Raw genomic sequence first — 19,976 nt, forward strand, 5'->3', positions numbered from 1 at the left:
CATCAGAGCCAACACAAAAATGAACTCAAATGCATTATACAAATGGTGTCACCTCTCCTATGCAGAGTAGAGCCTCTCACATCCTGTGAGGAAGAGCCCCAAAGGAGAAGGTACTGCTTGACTATTTTCTGAGATTTCTCACACAGACACAACAACAGCACTCAAGGTTCACCTTATCTAGCCTTGTAAAAATACCACAGGTATGGGCACAACCATTTTTACACCCTGCATTTAGATATAACCAAATATTTAAAGCAGTTGTACTACGTTTTTACCTCAATCACATTACAAATGCATGTTGTGACACACCCCCCCCCCCCCGAGCATAATGATAACCGAATGTCTTGACCTCATATTTTCCAAGTTCATTGTCCTGCATTTAGCTGTACTCAGTAGCTGGTGCAGTGCTGCTCAGTATGTTTACTCTGATCAAGGACTTTTAGTCTCATGGTCTGCCAGTGAGAAGGGGCACAAGAAGCCAGGAGGGAGCAGACACAGGACACCTGACCCAAGCTAGCCAAAGGGGTATTTCATACCACAGCATGTCATGCCCAGTGTAGAAACCAGTGGGAGTTACCTGGAAGGCCCAGATCACTGCTTGGGTCAGGCTGGGTATCAGTCAGCAGGTGGGGAGCAAATTGTATTGTACATCACTTGTGTCTATTGGGACTTTTTTCCTTCCTTTTTTTAGTTTTATTATTCTCTCCCCTTGTTATTTCCCTTATCACAGAATCATAGAATAGTTAGGGTTGGAAAGGACCTTAAGATCATCTAGTTCCAGCCCCCTGCCATGGGCAGGGACACCTCCCGCTTAAACCATGTCACCCAAGGCTCTGTCCAGTCTGGCCTTGAACACTGCCAGGGATGGAGCATTCACAAATTCCCTGGACAATCCATTCCAGTGCCTCACCACCCTCACAGTAAAGAACTTCTTCCTTACATCCAATCTAAACTTCCCCTGTTTAAGTTTTAACCCGTTATCCCTTGTCCTATCACTACAGTCCCTAATGAAGAGTCCATCTCCAGCATCCCTATAGCCCCCCTTATCATTAGTAGTAGTAGTTTTGTATTACACTTTACTTATTTGACTGTTCTTATGGGATTTACACTGTTGTGATTCTCCTTCCCATCCCGCCAGGAGCAAGGGAAGAAGAAGGCAGGGAACAAGCGAGCGGCTGTGTGGTTCCAAGTTACTGGCTGGGCTTAAACCACCACATTTGCACAAGTGGTCTTGTCCTATTAATACTTCTTGTAAACTGACTTGGTAGGTAGTATCTGTCAAATAGTCTTCCAAACAGACTGCAGTCAACCAAAACTTGCGACTTTAAAAGTAACAGGATGAAGTTCAGATGACAATGTAATTACCCTCAGAATGAAACACTTAAAATGTCCCTATAAAAAACAATGCACTTTTTTTTTCTTAAATGTTAAAATCAAAACAAAGTGACAAGTTTTTATCACATCAGTAATCCCTCTCTGTTTTACATTCAACTCTTAAGGCACAGATGATAGTTCAATCAATACCCAGAAGGCTAAAGCACTTCAAATCAGCTGTGGACACATGAGAAGAGCAAAACAAAATAAGCATCAGTCTAAATAATCTGCTTTGCAAAGCCGAAGGAAAAAAAAAAAAAGACCCTAAACCCTTCAAATAACAAAAAATAATGCAAAAAGCAAATCCCAGGCATACCTGCCTCTGCCTTCACTCCAACTCAAGAATGATTAAACACCAAAGAAATCTAATCCTGGTGTCTAATCACAGCAGTATGGCAATGTTCAGAAGGATGAATTTGGCCAAGATCTAACTGGAGTAAAACTCTCCTACACACATATACATCTCTTTCAACATATCAGAAAGCAGCAAGAACAGCAGCACTCCCTGCAGTGATGCTAAAAATCTTTCGATACTTACTGCATTTTGAGGAGGTCGCAAAACCTCTGTTAGTATCACCTGGGATAAGGCACTCTGCAACAACAGGGAGGAAGAAAGGGACTACTGCAGGGAGCAAATACACCTCCGGTCCACTATTCATTCTTCAGCAAAGAAGAAGCAGCTTTTTGCCATGAAAGCCAGACACTGGCAATACATCTATATGGCACTGCACCACAGGATTAGGAACAGTTTAAGTATACTTCTCTGAGTCACCATATACAAACTGACCTTCAGCTCTCCTTAAGTACTGAGGGGAAAAAACCAAAACAAGACAAACCCAAACCCCAAGAAGTCCCTCATGTGATCCCTAGCTAGGCTGCTGTCTAAATGAGGTTTGGGAGAGAGATCACAAAATTCATGCCTGCATCTTCTCTGCAGGTGTAATAGGGATCCAGAAGCCAAGTAACTTGGGAGGCATCTTTTCGATAATCTGTGCTTTCTCCTTAACTTTCCCTAGTGACAAGAATTCTTGTGCTTCTTCCAGCAGTTGAGTCAAAGGAGAGGTTAATCACATGTTACACAGAAGAGGTGTTTAATCGCTATCCTTAGCTAACACAGCTAAAAGTATGAGCTTCCTCCCACAAAGAAATACTAGCTTTGAATCTCCTCTCCACATAATGAATTAGGAAAAGCCAAAAATCTTAAGATTGTTCCTGGGCTTTCTTTTTAATAAGGGAGTTGGCACTGGTTGAAAGTGTACATGTAACTTATCAGGAGCTCATTGTCCATGATTCATTTTCATAATATTTTTCAACTCATCAAAACATAGACAAAATTATGTTCCAGCAACCCTGATCTAAGCTAAGCTTCTGCATTACTGGTAACTGGCCTCAATACACAGGCCAGCCTTATGCAAGTTTCCTACTCAGTTATTTTTATTTCAAACTGAAAAGAACAGTATTTTAAAAATCCAATCCAAACCTCAAACTCTGCAATTAACTGTAAGACTTTCAGTAATTCTGGCAATTTTTCCTAGTCCATACAGACCCATAGATACAACCAGCTGGGAGGAAGGCATTAATTCTAAATCCATACCTAATTCAAGGGTGGCTTTTTTGGGGGATAATGGAAAAATAACGCGACTTCCCCAGAATCGTAAGAACTTAATGACCTAACATCTCTCATTCTACTTCTCTGATAAAACTGGAGACCAAGGAATATATCAACCGTTGACTTTACAAATTCTCTGACAACCAGGTTACAACTGAACTGCTCAGTAGTACCTCAGTCTCCCCTGCCCTATAGAGGAAGAAAAACTGTAAGATTATCAAAAAGTCCTGGGAAGAGGAGAATCTAACACAATAGATTTATACTCTCTTCTTTTAAAATATAACTAGCTAGGTTCGTATAGGTCATTTTAACTCCGATCATTCACCTATCAAGACAGAATAAACTAACCCAACAAAATATTCAAGCATCCTATTCAACCTCACCTGAGCCAGGGAATTAATATGGGTAGTATGAAAAAGCCCCTGAAAACTGTTCTCCAGAAAGTTCTCAACACTAATGTAAGAAAGTATATACATGTCTACAGCAGAAATCCACACAGAAACTACAATGAAACTTTATAAAATGCAAAAGCTAAGTTTTATCTTGCATTTGTGTAGTTTACAGTAGGAGCATGTTAACTGAGAAAACAGAGAAATGTAGCACAAACCAGGGGTAGTGATGAGAAAAGCAAGACCTCTGTGACCAGACTTGGTATACTCCACTATTCAGAAGACCCAACTTCTGCAATAAACACTATTCGCTTCTCTACAGGAAAGCAAAACCAGTCAGCACAAATACTGAACTGGTTAGCTCAGGTTTTAATTAATGCTTTCATTAATACCAAGTGATCATGGAAGGAGTCATAATGCATTTGGCAGAATCACTGAGAAGAAAAAGGAAAAGCTACTATTTCTAATATTGACTGTTCATGGCCCCTAGACACACAACTATCATGATTCAGCTCAAGTGGTGAGCATGCACAGAGACAGCTGTTGAAGGTTTTTCTTTCCAGATCCCAGGCTGCTCCCTTACCTTCACTCTCAGGAACACGGAATGAAGTCACACGAAAAAAACACAGAGAAAGCTACGTTATGGGTGTCCCAGGCACAGGCTGTTACACCAAGAGAAATCCCAGGATGGTCTGCAGCTGGAGCCATGTGGAATTGCCCTGGCAATGCTGCAAGATGGATGCTCATTTTCATAACCCTTCTTCTGCAGTCCTGCTCAATTCTTCCCACATAACGTTCCTCTCATCCTTTAAGTGACAGGCATTCGCCAAGGACCTGAAACGCAACAGTGCAACTTCAAGCTCTCACATACCTTAGCTACTCCTGCCATCAAAGATCTGTGACAGCAGCTCTAATGAGCCAGAAGAGCCCTCACGTTCAGGGGGCAGCAGCAGAAAAAAAGCATGTTCTTTCCTTGAGGTGATCCCCTGTGAGCTGAAGGCAGCAGGGAAAGGTAGTAGCAGTCAAGTCACAGAGGAGATGATAAAATGTCAGACTCCTGGCAGTACAAAATGGCAGCTGAACCCTTGGCGAAATGCCAAGCTGTTCAGTGAGTTCAGGAGTACACGGGACCATAATTTTGATTAGCATAGTAAGAGAGCAGTACAACAGCTACCTAGTTACTCTGGAGGGTCATGGAGAAATCATAACAAAGCAAAGTTTTAAGGAGAGACACAAAAGAAAACAATGACGTAGCTGCTTGGAGGGTTTTACCCAGAGGTTCTTCCATGCATGAAGTGCGGACCGGGAGAAAGTACAAAGACTGTTTAAGAGATCAGGCTCTGAATCAAGCGCGGCCAGCCGTGCCTGCAGAACTCAAACAGCTCCACAACGTAGAAAAGATCATCTGAAAAGTGTGACACTGAAAACAAAGGACCTTACAAAAAACGGGCTGTTTGTGTAAATGTAAATAAAACCTGGACTCAGTAGAGTCACTCAAGATTTTTTGCCTTCTAACCAGAAAAGACTGTTTTCTCTTTCCCTCAGATTAAGAAGAGACAAAAACATAAGAAAATTTAACAAACAAATCTGAACATTCTGATACATGCATTTTTTCATTCTGAATGTCGTAAGAACAATATTTATAGATCCACTGCTTCATGCAATTAGCCAGCTGTCTGGGTTAAATTAATCCGTTGTAATAAAAGTATTAAATATTGAATTTCAGACTTAAAGCAATATGGATATGAAAACTTCTAAATTCACTGTACTTTGTACATCCAGAAACATTTGTACAGAGTTGAAATTTAAAATCAGAAGTTCTCATTGCAAGAGAAAAACCAGAGCTTTCATTGAGATATGAATTCCAGAGAAGACATTGCGAATCTGCGTATGTAAGAAAATACCCTTATTTAGTAGGTACAATCCCATACAGAAACTTTACTGTTTACACATTGTCACCTCCCTTCTTCTCTATGCTGCTTCTGTTTCTTCTATTAACCTTTGCCATTACCACTGACATCAAGAACTCTATGTATACAAGACAGGTTTCTCGCAGGGCAAGGTCAACTCCTTCCCATACAAGGCAACCATATGCTGCATCTCAAGTGTCACCCACCAAGACAACCTTAGTTAGAAGCTAATACTGCCATTAAGATTCTCCATCTCATTTGTTATCATATAATACAAGACAGAACACCAACTGAAAACATGCCTTTTGGATTTTAGAGACTAATGCAGTCAGGACTGGTGAAAACCCAACCCTTGCATTTCCTCTTGCTTTCAAACATTTTTCCCTGTCTAAAATCCACAGTTACAGGTTTCTATCTTTGAAAAAGATCAACCAAACCAACAAACAACAAATCTCAACCATAAGCCCCCCCCCGCCCCTCCTCCTCCCTCAAAAAAAAACAGCTACCAAACAACCCTAACAAAACCACAATCCTTGGTATATGTCTGTTTAACCAACTTTTTAAGCACCTCTACACCAACAGGAATGAAACCCACCTTTAGAATGTAATAAACTTATGGCTTCCAACCACAAGCATCACCATAAGGGAGATCATATTTTTCTTCTCAAGCACCAAAATATTTCTACTGTCATAAATCCGTCCTGACAGCAATATCTAACAAGCACCATTTGAAATTGTGCTTTTTCTAGCTTAATCACAACTTTGCTATGTACACTGACAGACTGACACGCACTGGTGCAAGCTCAGCTCAGGGACATATACCTAAGGGACACATCTTAATTCTCATTTGCAGTGCTCATTGTAAACCATCGTAACACCTAACTGAAGCAATTTATCCTGCAGAAGTTCACCAGTCACTAACATATTTCAGAACAGAAATTCAGTGAAGCACACGCTGACATTTGCTTATTAAACTTTTCATCTTCTGGTTAACAAGTCTCTTATTTAGTATCGTTTGAGAACATCCATTTATTCCTAGGAATGGGTGTGTATCTAATGCAACATACTTGTGAATTAAAATGAGAACCAGCATCTCTCTTGCCCAGTAATTCTGCATAAAAAACTATACACACAAGAGTGAGAGGAAAAAAGATACGCTACTGTTAAATACTATAAGGACTGAAGAAGCAAGAGAGCATGCTCTATCTGCTTTTCAAATGCAGGTTCTAAAATGCTGACTTGTAGTGATTCCTACTTCTGGATTTTGCTACCATTCACAGTTAAATGCATTACAATCACAGAACACACACAAGAAGGTAATGGAAAGCAAGATCTTTGCTTTTTAAAAAAATCGTATCTTGGTAGTAATGAAAAGAATTCACAACTGATTGTTCTACATTAAATATCTGTTTGTAATGAAAGGACAAACCCAGGGGGCTTTGTAATCTCTATCTCATCCACACTGTAACTCAGAAAAAGAACGAACACAAACTTGTCAACTGTCAGACAGAAATGTTCAAACTAGTAATCCTAACTTGCTCATTTAAACAAAAGAGAATTCACTTACAGAACTGGATGAACTATCAGCTCTGGACTATATGATTTGATTACTGTTGCTGCATCTTTGGTACAAAACACATGGGATAAATCAGCACCCTAAAAAAGAAAATTTGCAAACAGAATTATCAAATTAATAGTAACTTTATCATTCCAAAGTTTACTCAGTGAGCAACTCACCTGAATTGTTACTTCTCTAGAGTTAAAGGAAACTTTTTTTTTATTTTGGCTTGGACTACCATGCAGTGTTTTAGAGATTTTTTTTTTTTATTTAACTTCCAATATAATTTTTTTTGTTTCTCACCAACAGGATGACTGAAAACACAGACCTCACACCTTTACTCACTTGAGAAATGTTTCTCATTTGCAGATGAGCAAAGACTAATATGTCACACGTACACTGAGAGGAAAGGCAAAAGAACACAGCTGACCAAGAGACAAGCTACATTAGAGATGAAAAATAATACTGTAATGTATTATAGCAAAATATAGCTATGGCAATCTATGAGTACATTTCCAGTTCTACCATTTTTACTCAACAGGCCAAATCCATACAAGACAAAGGCTGGCACACTTTCAACAACACTCTGGAAGTTAAATAAATATTAAAGCTGAGGAGTTTAGCCTAAATCTTCTATTATCAACTCTAATAATCAGACATACACATAAAAATTGTGTAAGCAGTGACCAGAAAGCCTGATCTTGTATCTGTCTTGCATACTGAAATTTCCCAAGGTTAAGAAAGTGTCTCCTCTGCTTTACTACTACACACTTAACATTTTAAGCTGCTAAGCAATGCAGATATTTGATCCTATGACTCTTTATATGCAGATGTAATAATCTGAGAACAAGTGACTTCAATATGGGGCATCCTAATATGGTACTGTATTTGCACACAGTGAACAGTGGCCTTTTATCTTATATAATATCATTAACTAATATAATTTCAATTTTAAATCCTTGAGGGACAGCATCCTGGGGGAGAGGGGAGGTGAGAAATACTTGGATTGGTTACCTACTTATTAAAACAGATCTTCAAGAAGAAACACATGCACAGTGAACTGCAAGTTATGACACACTATAGAGTACTGAAAAGCGTGTCTATTATGTGAGCATGATTTGTTTACATTTGAATAATCACCACTGTATTTAGGTAGCCTACAGCAAATATATTTTTATTCAGTAAATATGCCATTAAAGAAGTTCACACTTCTAGGGGGAAAAAAAAAAAAGGAAATACTGAGCATTATAATGTAAATAAAGTGTGCTACTAAAAATTACATGAAATTCAACCAACAATCTTTAGACTTACAGTAAGAATTTTACTATCCTAAAGTTGTAAGTTTTGAAAGAAAGTTACTTCATTCATCACAGAAAAAATTCCAGATAAAAATTCTGAGTAACTTACTGCAGCACTGAAAACTTAATTTCAAATATTAATCTGAAGTTATTTTATTGATCAATTTTTGAGAAAACAGTTCATCAAGTTTTGAAATTTCTTATCCAAGTCTCTGATAAAATAGCTCTCCCTTTGAAATTCTGAATTTTTTGACATATATCTAACTTCACCTCATACAGAAAAAACATTTGCAGAAAACATAGCAAATAACCTATTTAGAAAGTATTTCTGCAAATCCAGGAGTAAGGGTTTTCTTTGTTAAATAGAAGACCTTTAAAAACTCAAATTTCATATGCAACACAGAGCAAATGCTTTTAAAAAGATGACACTTAGCTTATATAAATGATGGTACAGAAGAACACGTACCACTTTAAGAGCTGTAATTGCAGCAAAATACGGTGCTCCAGTGTATCTAGAATGAAATACAATTTAGGTTAGGAAACACAATAAGGACATTAAATAATCTACCCTGCCATAATGAAGTCCCAAATCCAAGAGCAAGCTTATAAGAGAAGCTTTCTCTTTTGTTTGCTGTAAAAGACAGATAAAAATCTTCCTATACTGAAGCCAAACTCAAGCCTTGCTCTGATTTGGAAAGTGCAGGATTTCACCATAGCCACCGGATGCTTTCAGAGAAATATTTCAAAGATCACACCATAAAAAAGCAAACTTTTCTCAGACAGCCAGCTAAAAAGCTCAGAGACAAACAAAACAAGAGTGGAGCACTGTTTGCAAGCCAAATCTGGGATCTGTGACCCAGATCAATCCCATCTGGTTTTAGATGCTTAACTAAAGTGCCTAAACTGTGATTCCAGTTGCCCTAAATCCTCTTTATGAAGACTGAAGAGAGAGATACAGACAGAATCACCCTCCATAGGTGCTTATTTCTGCCAAGAGGTAAGAATCTAAGTGCATTAGACCAACAGGAAAACTATCTCCTGGCTGAACAACCCAGCTGTAAGACAGCACCTGTGTGCTCTTCACAGAATGTTTATTAATGGCAGATGTCCAACAGCAGATCTCTCTCACAGGAGAAAGATGCCATCTCTATTTCAAAACGGGAAAATGAAAAAACAGGAAGGTGTAATAGCTCATTCAAAGTACTGTGCAGATTACTGAAAGTGGCCAAGAAAAGAACAGAGCTTAGTTTATTTCTAGGTCAGTACAGCATTTAACTGATTCATGCTGTATCTCTCTTTCCCCTGTAACATGCTATTTCTATCACTCCAGAACATAAACCAAAGTAATGACAGAACCTAGGAACTACCACAATTTATCAAAGGGCACAGTAAGAAAATTTTCTATTCCTGATTTAAGAGACCCAGTTCCCAAGATACCAGAATACATTTAACAACAACAAAAAAAAGATGTGCTGCTGTCTTACTCTATTCTACAACTTCATGATGCACTGAAAGCAGAGATAGTTTGGTGGACAAGAAAGACGGAGAAGGTAGACACAGACACAAACAGCATTCTAATCTTCAATCACATTCACTATCAGAATTTTGCAACACAACTGCAGGGAAACGTGTTCTTTCATAAGTATGCATGGTCATGATGACTGATTAATAAAGATCCCTAGAAAATACTCATGTTTTAAACGGAAGGCGAGTTTGAATGGCTTTTAAAAGTACCTAAGACATCCTCAAACTCTCTCAGAAACAAAAAACAAATTTCTGTTTAACTTACTCTTGACATCCTCCAACAATGCCTATACGTCCATCTTGACCTTTATGCCTTTTCCCCGTTAGCGGAGGGATAACATTGCGCACCAGTTGAAAAATATTCTCCATGTCCTTTAGAGAGTGTGTCCTGTGCAGTGAAAAAGATCTCTCTATAACTGAAAAGAAGAAAATAAGTGTTACTACTATAAGCATTTCTTTAAAGCACTCACACACACTAATAAAACCACTCAAGGACTTACTTCTAAAAAGCAAATGCTTCATCACTTAAAGGCCTTTAAAACAGCTAGAGAAGGTGAACATTTTAAAAATTAATTTTGGGTCTGATGCAGAAAATATTCCCGCTGACTGCTCACAGTCCTAATTTAAGGCTCAGGTACAGAAAGAAACAACAGCCAAGAATAGTTACATGAACATTTTGTAACTAGAAATATATTCTTAGTTCAGCCTGAAATCACTTCCATAATTAAGCTCAACTGAAACAGGTACACTTACGAAGGACTAAACACACCCAGACACAGAGCAAGCATAAACCTATTATAACCACATTTTAAACATACACCCTACCTTATTTTTTGCTTCCCCTTAAAAGACTTCCACCTCTCAGCAGAATCAGGGCTTATCTCACTGCTTTTTGTTTTGGCAGGTGGTTACAAAGCATAATAAAGTCTTTCTGCAAAACTATGATCCAATGCGCTAAATGCAAACATTACAAATATCACACTAAGAGACTTTTTAGCTATCATACAATTGCAGATCTCTGATGCAAAGCCACACACCAAGCTACACATTAAAACAACTGCACACTCAGAAGCCTATATACTCCAATTACTGCTTCAAAAGACTACAAAAATCTAGAAGGAAAAGGTGTTTCAACAATTATGGCTAAAGAGAATTAAACCATTTACCTAACACAAGACAAATCTGAAGTTCAATACTTCTAATAATGGGTTAACTATAAATTGCAGTAAATACACTAAAAGAGTAAGTTCTTATATTTCAACAAAGCTCTTCACTAACTGTACAATTCTCTTCAGAACAGTAGTTTATTTGAACATTAGTTTCCTAGACCGTAGCTGTGCTTCCTTTTTTACAGATCTCCTAAAAAGCTTTCAAGGAACTGCTATGTAGTAACACATAATCATGTAAAAAAATAACTCCCACTATACTCCTTATTTTCAGCTGTATACAACTTAATAATCTCACCCTGCAACTCCAACATCAGAGAGGGGGACACAGAGAATGGACAGATGGACCTGTTCCTGAAGTTTTGGATGTAATAATGGGTAAAAAAAGTAGTAAACAAGACAACTTCACATGTGTGAGCTACCAGCACAAAGCATCTTTTTGTCCATCTTGCACAGAATCTGAATCTAAACCTAAATCAGACTAATCTTCAGAAACAAAATGCTTTAGTGCTCAATAATGACAACTACTCCTGGCTGATCTTTTGCTTTTCAAATCCTTCTATAACACAGGCATCCCACTCTCACTGAGATTAAAAAAGAAAAAAAAAAAACAGGGGGGATGGGGATGACCCAACCAAAAACCAAGAAAAGGAAAGGAAAAAAAACCCAGACTGTTTTGGATTATGGCCAAAATAGCACTGCAGCGACCCAGAGGAGAACAAAATGCTCATCTCCTCTGGAAACAAGGCAGATTATTTTCCTTAAATCACACTTCGTATACTCACTGGTTTTCAACCACACAAGAAATAGACTTATCCTACAGCTTGTAACCCTTAAAGCACAACGTTGTTAAGGTCTCCTGTTCTTTTTCGTTGCTTTTTTATATGCAAATATAAAGTGATTGCATAATAAATGGAAAGAAAACAGAGAATTATGGAAAAAGCAATTCTTCATAGAGCCCCACTCTTACCTACAAAAACTCAAAGGTATATGCAGCTATAAGGAACTGAAATCTTAATTCCTTAAAAGATCTGCTGCCTGAAGCATTATTTTCATATTTCATTTTAAACGTTTTGTTACACCTTGACCAATTAAAAGATTAGAATCCCAAGTTAATCTTGCTACAGCTAAAAATATATAATGCATTTTTGCACAGTGTAATACGACTGTACACCTATATGACGAAATCCAGCAAGAAAAAAAACACTTTCAGAAATAATAATAACACCCTGTAGGCACCATCGCCCCAGTCTATAACCTCAAATGACTTCCTAAAGGATTTTCTAAAGCACTTCAGGTCTCCTTTTAATGTGAAAACATTTAAAACACAGAACACACACGTATGCCAGAATTTATCTATGAAAGTCTCCTGCCATCAAGGAATGCTACAGACCAACTACTAGTCAAGAAACACAACCAAGTCAGCCAGCCTAAACCCTCAACAGGCTAACCATCCAGTCCTCCATGCATTTTACAGGGAAAGACAGTATGTAATGTAGAATGGAAAAGGCTCAAAGATCCTCTCAGGAATCAGTCACCCTTCAGGATATGGCATGCTGGATTATTACTCAGCACTGAGGCTGAGTGTTACGTTTTTTCTTTTCAAACCATGCTTTTTAATTCCAAGCAGTGTGAAATTCAGAATTAAAACAGAACAAGATTCCTTTAGTTTCCATATGGCAGGCTACAACCACCAAGCCCCAAGCTGACTGGTTTTACTGAGAGTGTATCCCTATCCTCCTCCTCCCATGCTGTCTACTTCTACGTATAAAGAAACTACAACAAAGATAAATGACAAGGAGCCACAGATCCTGAGAAGTCCATTAATAAACGCTAGTATCAGATTATCAGCTTCTGGCCCACGCACGAAGTACAGAAGGAGAAGTCTGTGCATAAATACCAATTCCAGAGTCACTGCTTCACCTTTTTCTTTAAAAAAAATTCAGATGCCCAAGAATTTATAAATGAACTGGTGTAGAAGAAAAATACACACCAGGACTTCCATCTTATATTACACCTACTACAGTAATATAATGTTCAATTAGAAGATATGATTCAGAATTGATTTAATGAAATTTATTTTAAAGATGGATTTTAACATTTGATTTACTTCAGTGTAGGCAAAACTCCGCTCTTCCCAACACTAAAAACACACATTCACAGCCTTAATTTCATATACTGGGTTAGACCTGATAACTTCAACAGCAGCAGAATTTCCGCTACCAGGTACCTAATGTTTCTAAAGTTTTCAGCAAGTACGTGCTACTGGCCTTTTATAAAGAAAACTTCCATTCACTTTTCAGAGCCATGAATGTGGAAAGAAGTTCACGATGTTTACAGGGTTCAAAAGGTGTGATTTCATTCATTTTGTTATAACTTATCTATATTAAATAATCGCTACAATGGTACGAATGATGTTTTGTTTTCCATCACACAGACACGTTCACCACAATATTAAATAATTCCGATTAGCTTTTATTTTCAACAGCCACTTACTTACTACCAGGGCTTTCACACAGAAGTTTAAAAAAACCTAGCTTTTATTTATGCTATAGAAGGAAGTACCTATCGGTGGAGAAAGTGCTGCTGTCATAGCATTATAATTAAAGTTATCCCCATATGAACGATGGTTCGCTCTCTGAGGTGGACTTGCTGGTATAGATTGTGACCTTTGTGATACCGTAGAAGAAATTCCTGCCAACATCTGTCCCAACATCTGTAACATCTGGAGCTCTCGCGCATGCTCTGCCTCCCGACGCTTGTCCTCTATTTTGAGCCTCTGCTCTTCATATCTGTAAAATTTCTCTTCCGTATCCACGCTCTGCTGAAGGAATTTTTCCATCATTTTATCCAACGTTAAGTTTGCATGGCGTTTTTTGGATCTTTTGGGCTGATTGCGAGGTGGGGTAATAGTTGGAGCATTGATTTCTTTAAAGCCTAAAGCAAGAAGAAAAAACAATTATTTTTCTGCAGAAAAATTACTTCCTAGAAGGAAAAGGCAAAACAAAAATCTCCCTACAAGATGTGCACCTAACACACGACAACATTGTTATACTTTTTCCATGTGAGTTATAATTATCTCAGATACTTTCATTTTGGAGTACCAAAGCGAAACCACAAGCTTCTGCAAAAGGCAACACGAAAATACAAAGAGGCATCTTTTAATTGTTGTAGTACTAAACTTCAACAATAGGAGTCTTTCTCATCTTCGAAAAAGGTTTAAGTGAAGGCTATTAAATAGTATAGCCTCATTTGTGTATTGCAGGTAATTACATTAATCTAAATTGAGTTTCAGTCTGTTGGCATTCTGGATTTGCATTTCAAAAGAACGTTAGTGTAAAGAACTGTTTGATGGGGTTTATGTGTAAAAAGAAGGTTGGTTAAACGTCAACCAATTGGCTGATTTCTCAGTGATGTCAACTCCTGAAGACAGGTTCATGTTTGTATTAAAACCCTGGCATTAATCTAGATTTAAAACAAACAAGCAACACTGCCTCCTCCCACCTCCACAAAACAAATGCGGAGCTGAGGGTAAAGAGGGAGCAACGGAAGGACAGGCTTTATCAAAGGGCTGTTTCTGTCCACAAACCCAATGAAGTTAGAAGCAGTGTTTCTGAAACAACTCGAGCAATTAATTACATAAAGGTTCTCCCATCGCTTTCTGGCACATCTGCAACAAGCAGCAGATTTTTCAGGTATTATCATCATCACGGTTTTAATACCGACTAACAAAACTGCACATAGTCTGCATGGAATGGGAAAAATCTTCCAGCAAGAAAAGACGCCTATTTTCTCATACAGCGCTACCTGACACTTTGTCTTGATAATGTCTGCGCTAGTTTTCCTTTGGTTTCCCACTGATAAACACCAATAAAAACTCACTACTGTCGCCGTCCCCCGGCATCTCCCCGTACCCGGTTTGCAGCACTTCCCTCCCCCTGCAGCGGCCCGCTTTCCTGGAAAGGCGGCGTTTGCTTGGCGGGGGAAAGGGGGAGCCGTCGGGAACGAGCAAGGTGCAAGGTGAAGGGGCACCGGCAGATTTCGGAGGACGAGGCAAGAGGGAGAAGAGGAAGGCACAAGCTACTAGAATCATGCTAGCTAGAGAGGCGCCGGCAGTTGGGCTACGAGACCCCAGGGCGGCAGGACCACGGTGCCCCCCGGGTGAGAGAACACCCGGCGGCGGGAGCCTACCGGCTACTCACCGTCGCCCGGCGGCACGGGGATGGCGAAGGAGGGACACTCCACCTTGATGGGGTGATCGGCGTAGGAAGAGCACTCCCCGGAGTCCTCGGTGAAGTTGTCGCGGGGGGACTCCAGCTCGCCGTCCTCTTCCAGGTCGGCGTCCACCTCGCGGCTGTTGTGCGGCGTGTCCGGGGTAGGTGGCCCGGCGAGCGGCCCCGCCGGCTGGGCGCTGTCGGGCGGCGGGGCCAGCGACTCGGGGACGCCGTCGGGGCCCCCCCGACAGCTGAGGATCCGGTCCATCTCGTCGTAGTACTTGCATATCTTGCGGGCGTGCCCGTTCTTCTTCAGCCCGTCCCGGGCCTGGTAGTACTGGCGCTTAAGGCCCTTGATGCGGATGCGGCACTGCTCGGGGGTGCGCTCGAAGCCCAGCTCGGCCAGGCGGCAGGCCACGTCCCGGTACACATGGCTGTTCCGAAAGTTGCCGTCCAGGGCCGACTGCACGTCCGCCTCGCCCCAGATCTCCAGCAGCGCCCGCGTCTCCAGGTCCGACCACAGGAAGCCCCGCGTGTTCGTAATCATCCTTGGCCGGCCGGGGTCACTGCAATGGCCGCGCACCGGGGAAAGGGAAGAAGGGAGGGAGCGAGCGAGGGAGGGAGGGGGAGAGCGAGGGAGGGACGGAGGGGGGCGGAGGAGGGCAGCGGGGAGGAGGAAGCGGGGTTTAATGCCCGCACTCGGCGCTCCTAGGAGGCGCCTACGACAGCCCTGGACGCTGTGCGGCGGGACGCGGCGGGCACCCGAGCCCCGGGCCCCGCATCCCGGGCCGCCTCTAGCAGCCAGGACGCGCGGAAACAAAAAACTTTCTAGGCGCCGCTTTGAGCTGCGGGCACCTGCAAAAAAAAAAAAAAAAAGGGGGGGGGGGGGGGGGGGGCGGTGTTTTAAAATGAAAACCAACCGAACAAAAAGCCCCCAACCAACCACCTTTCCCACCCCCTCGGCTCGCCCTGCTCTGAAAACGATGGTAAATAAAAAATAAAAACCGGGCTGCCGCCACAGAACCGCGGCCCCCTCCCCTGGGGCAGGACGCACCGCCACCTCGCTCAGGCAGTCATCCGTGCGCGACCGCCCCCCCGCCCCGGGCTTCTCGGGGAGCGGCAGGACGACGGCGCTGGCTGGACTTGGAGGCCTTTCTCATCACAGCGCACCTCCCTCTCTCTTTCTCCTCCTCCTCCCTCCCACCCTCCCCCGCCGCAGTGGGGCGCGATCCCTGCACATACACACGCACACAAGGCGATGCAGCTCGGCTCAGGGCGACCGAGATTCCGTGGCTCTGCTCGGCGCTCTGCCTCACCCAGTGCACTGCCATGCCGCGCCAGCACCGGGTTCCCATACCCGCTCCCTAGGGCTGCCGCGTCACTCGGTCCCGCGGCAGACAGGCAGCGGGCGGGCAGGCACGCTCCCGCCCGCCCGGGCGTGCACACGGCGCGGCTCTGCTCGGCCCTGGGGTCGCCACAAAAGCCCGCGCTGCGGCTAGAAAGATACCGCCTCCCGGAGGCCACCGCCGGATCAGGTGCTGGCGGTCAGGTCGGGTCTGTGTGCGTTTTCCACTGCACCCTCCGGCCAGCCCTTCGCCAGGCAGGTGAACGGCAGGCCCGTCACTGCGGCCTGGGGTGGACTTCATTGTGGCGGGCGGCCCTGGGGCCCCACTGCCGCCCGCGTGCTGCTCCGGCCTCTGCCCTTTCCCTTCGGTTTTGCTCCGAAAACCACTCCCCGGCCCGGCGGGAGCTGCGGCGCCAAGCCCACCGCCCCGTCACGGCGGACAGCCACCGCCTCCTTCACACCCCTGCCCAGACCCTGAAGGGGACAGCCCAGCCGAGGGCTCCCCCTCGACCGACAGCCTTGCCTTCTCTGGGAGGAAAGCCCGACCGCACGCTTCCACACCGCCTTTGGAGGGCAGCCCTCAGCAGCGAGCTAGCCTGTCTCCGCTCGGCGCCCACCAGCCCGGCCCGCCCCCTTCTCCCCTCAGGGGCAAGCCCCACCCCCTGCACCAGAGCCCCTGTGCAGGGATGTTTATACCTTCGTCACTCCGCAGCCAGAGTGCCGCTGCTAAGGCCGCAGCCAAGGCGCCCGCGGTGACAGCGGCCTGTCCCCACATCCTCCCGGGGGAACAGGCAGAGGCTGCACTCGGGCCGGGCCCTGCGCCGCTCTGCGCGCTCTTCTTACCTAGCCACAGCGCGGAGCTCCCGGTGCCCCCCACCAAGCGCGCAGGCAAGCGGCGCATACAACTCATCGGCGCGGCTTCCGGCTCCGCGTCGAGTCGAGTTGGCCTGGGCAGGGCAGGGCAGGGCAGGGCAGGGCAGGGCAGGCCTCCGCGGGAGCGCACGCCCGGCACCGCTCCGCGCCTCCCCGCGGCGCGCTTTACCCCCCACCCCCCTTCGGCAGCCAATGGCGGCGCGGGGCCTGCGCGGGCGGTCCGCGCCGAGGTAGCGGCCACCCGCGGAGCCGGGGGCGCCGCGATCTCCGCCTCGGGCAGCGTATGGGCTCCGCGCCCTGGGGTCACCCGTGCCGCTGGGCCTCGGGGCGGCGCGGGCCGGCGGCGGTGTGGCAGTGCCCGGCCTTCCCAGCTCTTTGGGGCCGTCTTCCCAGCCTTTTTAACAGGCAGCGAATAAAACCTCGCAGGAATTACCATTTATTGCTCCCTGCTTTTAAACGCGCATTGCGCCCCTCACCGTGCCGTCCGTTTCTGAGAAATCCGCGAGCGGAATTCATTTTTAAGCTGCTATTTCTAGCTCAGATACATCATTTTAAAGCAGTATCCTTGGAATAGTAGCTTTTAATCTAAAACAACAGAGCCGATGGAAATACCAGCTGATGTGTGTGGATTGGCTAAGGAACGGCAGACATTTCGTGACCAACCCAGATGTCTTAGCCTTAGGAGATGGCGGTTATGAAGAACACAGCTGAACAATGGACATGTGAGCCATCCCAGCTGTTTGGTCTTAGCCAAACTCTGAGTTAAGCTGTAAGGCCTGAACTCAAGTTACCCAGGCTGGAAGGCCTAACCTTAGGTTACTAAAGGACAGCTACATGCAGTAGAACAAGGAACTTGTCGTTTGCTCAAGGCTAACAAGATGTGGAAGCGGGATGGCGAAACTGCAAGATGTGTGCAAAAAGTAACAAATGGACAAGTTTTCAGCTAGCCTATTATCTGCTTCGAAAATGTGTGGATAGCACTTCTGAGCCAATCAGAATCTATATTGGTTACATCAGCTAGTCCTGTAAACTATAAAAGCTGTTGATGTGTGTGAATAAATTTGGCAATCGCTTGATCACATTGATCGTCTCTGCATTGTCCGTGACTCCCGCGTCAACAAGTGGTGCCCGAACAGGGACCCTCAGATCGGTAATTTGCAAAATGCAAGTTTGAGATTCCGACGGGAAAAGAAGGGGCAGAGAGCCAGCCGAAACAAGTGCTGCCCCGGTGCTGCAAGTCAGACGTCTGCAAACTTCGGGAAATTTGCCCTGATCAGGTGAGCGGCTGGAGAAGAGATGGGGTCCACGCTAACGAAAGAGGAACAGGCGGTGGTGAAGCTCCTCCAACACATTCTCTCTAAGAGAGGACTGCAATATGATAGTGCTGCCTTACAAAGGCTGCTAAAGTGGTCCCGTGATCACAGTTTTATCCCCACAGTGCAAGCAGCTTTTGAGGTTCTGGAGTGGGACCGAATTGGTCAAGCCTTATGGGATGAGGTTAGTAAAGGGACCAAAGATGCACAGAAACACTCTACACTTTGGAGATTGGTGTTTGAGACTTTGAAAGAGATGAAATCAGAAAGGGCGGCAGTAGCTTCTGTATTTGCTGCCACAGCTCCAGAAGGGGCTGTCTCCCCTAACCCCCACCATAGTGCTGCGGCTATGACTTTTGCACCTCCTGTGGTACCTGGAACGGCACTGAAAAAATCAATGCCCCAAGCCAATGAAAGCAAGAGCCAGATCTGCAGACAGCCACGTACCAAATTAGAGACACCTGAGAAGAAAGACATAGCTGCGAACAACGGAGACCCTGAGTTCGACCCAGGATCGGACTCCGAATCTGCTGAATCCGAGCCAGATTTATATCCTCTGCTTCCAGACTCTGACTCTTCGTCTCCCAGGTCGATCTGCTCAGCTCATCAGCAACTACTCACTGGCCTTGGAAACACTCAGCTGCAGCGATTGATGAAAAGGCTTGAAGCCCTCAAGACTCGGATTGAGAGATCTCCATCGGCGCCACCACTTTATCCTCCACAAAACCCCTTCCTTAAAGAAGGCAAACGGGGAGGGGGTGGGAGAGGTATCGGGGGACACAAATCCTGCGCACTGTTGGCGCGGGTTAATCAAAGATGTGATTATTAGTGGTGAATTTTCTGCAATGGGCCTCTCTGCATATCCTGTGTTTACTACACAGCAGGGGGGTAAAGAGTGGGAAGCTTTTGATCTCAAAATAGTTGAGGCCCGACAAGCGGTGGCCACATATGGGTTAAAATCCTCTTATACTCAGGCTGTTATTGCTCACATATTTTCTGCGTGTATTTTGGCTCCTTATGATATTCGCATGGTTGCTCAATTGTTATTGACCCCTCATTTACAGATAAGGTTTTTTAACAAATGGAGTCTTGCCTGTCAGCAAGCTGCTAGTCAGCCTCGCCATCAAGGCAATCCTTTATTTGGTATAACGTCGGATGCTTTATTAGGACAGGGTCAATATGATGACCCTCAAATCCAGGCCAATTTTCCGACCGCAGTCCTTGCTTTATCCCAGGAACTCGCACTAAAAGCGTGGTACACTTTGCCTGATGAAAAAGCCACTCCCAGATTCCTGACTGTAAAGCAAGGACCAACAAAATCTTATTCTCAATTTATTGATCGATTACATGATGCCTTAATTAAGAATCCTGACTTAGGAGAAGACATGAAAGGGAAGCTACTT

The 19,976-nt window shown here is 43.9% G+C and overlaps 1 protein-coding gene across 7 annotated transcripts in view; it reads right to left on the reverse strand.

Moving 5' to 3' along the window:
• The window catches only part of NAXD (NAD(P)HX dehydratase), a 51,181-nt gene extending 33,834 nt beyond the window's left edge, over positions 1-17,347 (reverse strand). The window contains exons 1-6 of one of the 7 annotated variants that reach the window (XM_057397212.1): positions 17,231-17,347; positions 15,031-15,608; positions 13,394-13,765; positions 9,928-10,078; positions 8,605-8,650; positions 6,850-6,938 (exon numbers count right to left, since the gene is read on the reverse strand). In XM_057397212.1, the coding sequence (XP_057253195.1) occupies positions 6,850-6,938; positions 8,605-8,650; positions 9,928-10,078; positions 13,394-13,765; positions 15,031-15,589 (1,217 nt within the window). In that variant the 5' untranslated portion in view covers positions 15,590-15,608; positions 17,231-17,347. The other 6 variants (XM_057397210.1, XM_057397214.1, XM_057397213.1 and 3 more) reach the window with 6 other exon arrangements.
• Positions 17,348-19,976: the final 2,629 nt, after the last annotated feature.

This window comes from Pezoporus wallicus, unplaced genomic scaffold (assembly GCF_028554395.1).
Source record: "Pezoporus wallicus isolate ANWC-B61680 ecotype Strahan unplaced genomic scaffold, APGP_CSIRO_Pwel_v1 contig_1851, whole genome shotgun sequence".
Taxonomy (NCBI): domain Eukaryota; kingdom Metazoa; phylum Chordata; class Aves; order Psittaciformes; family Psittacidae; genus Pezoporus; species Pezoporus wallicus.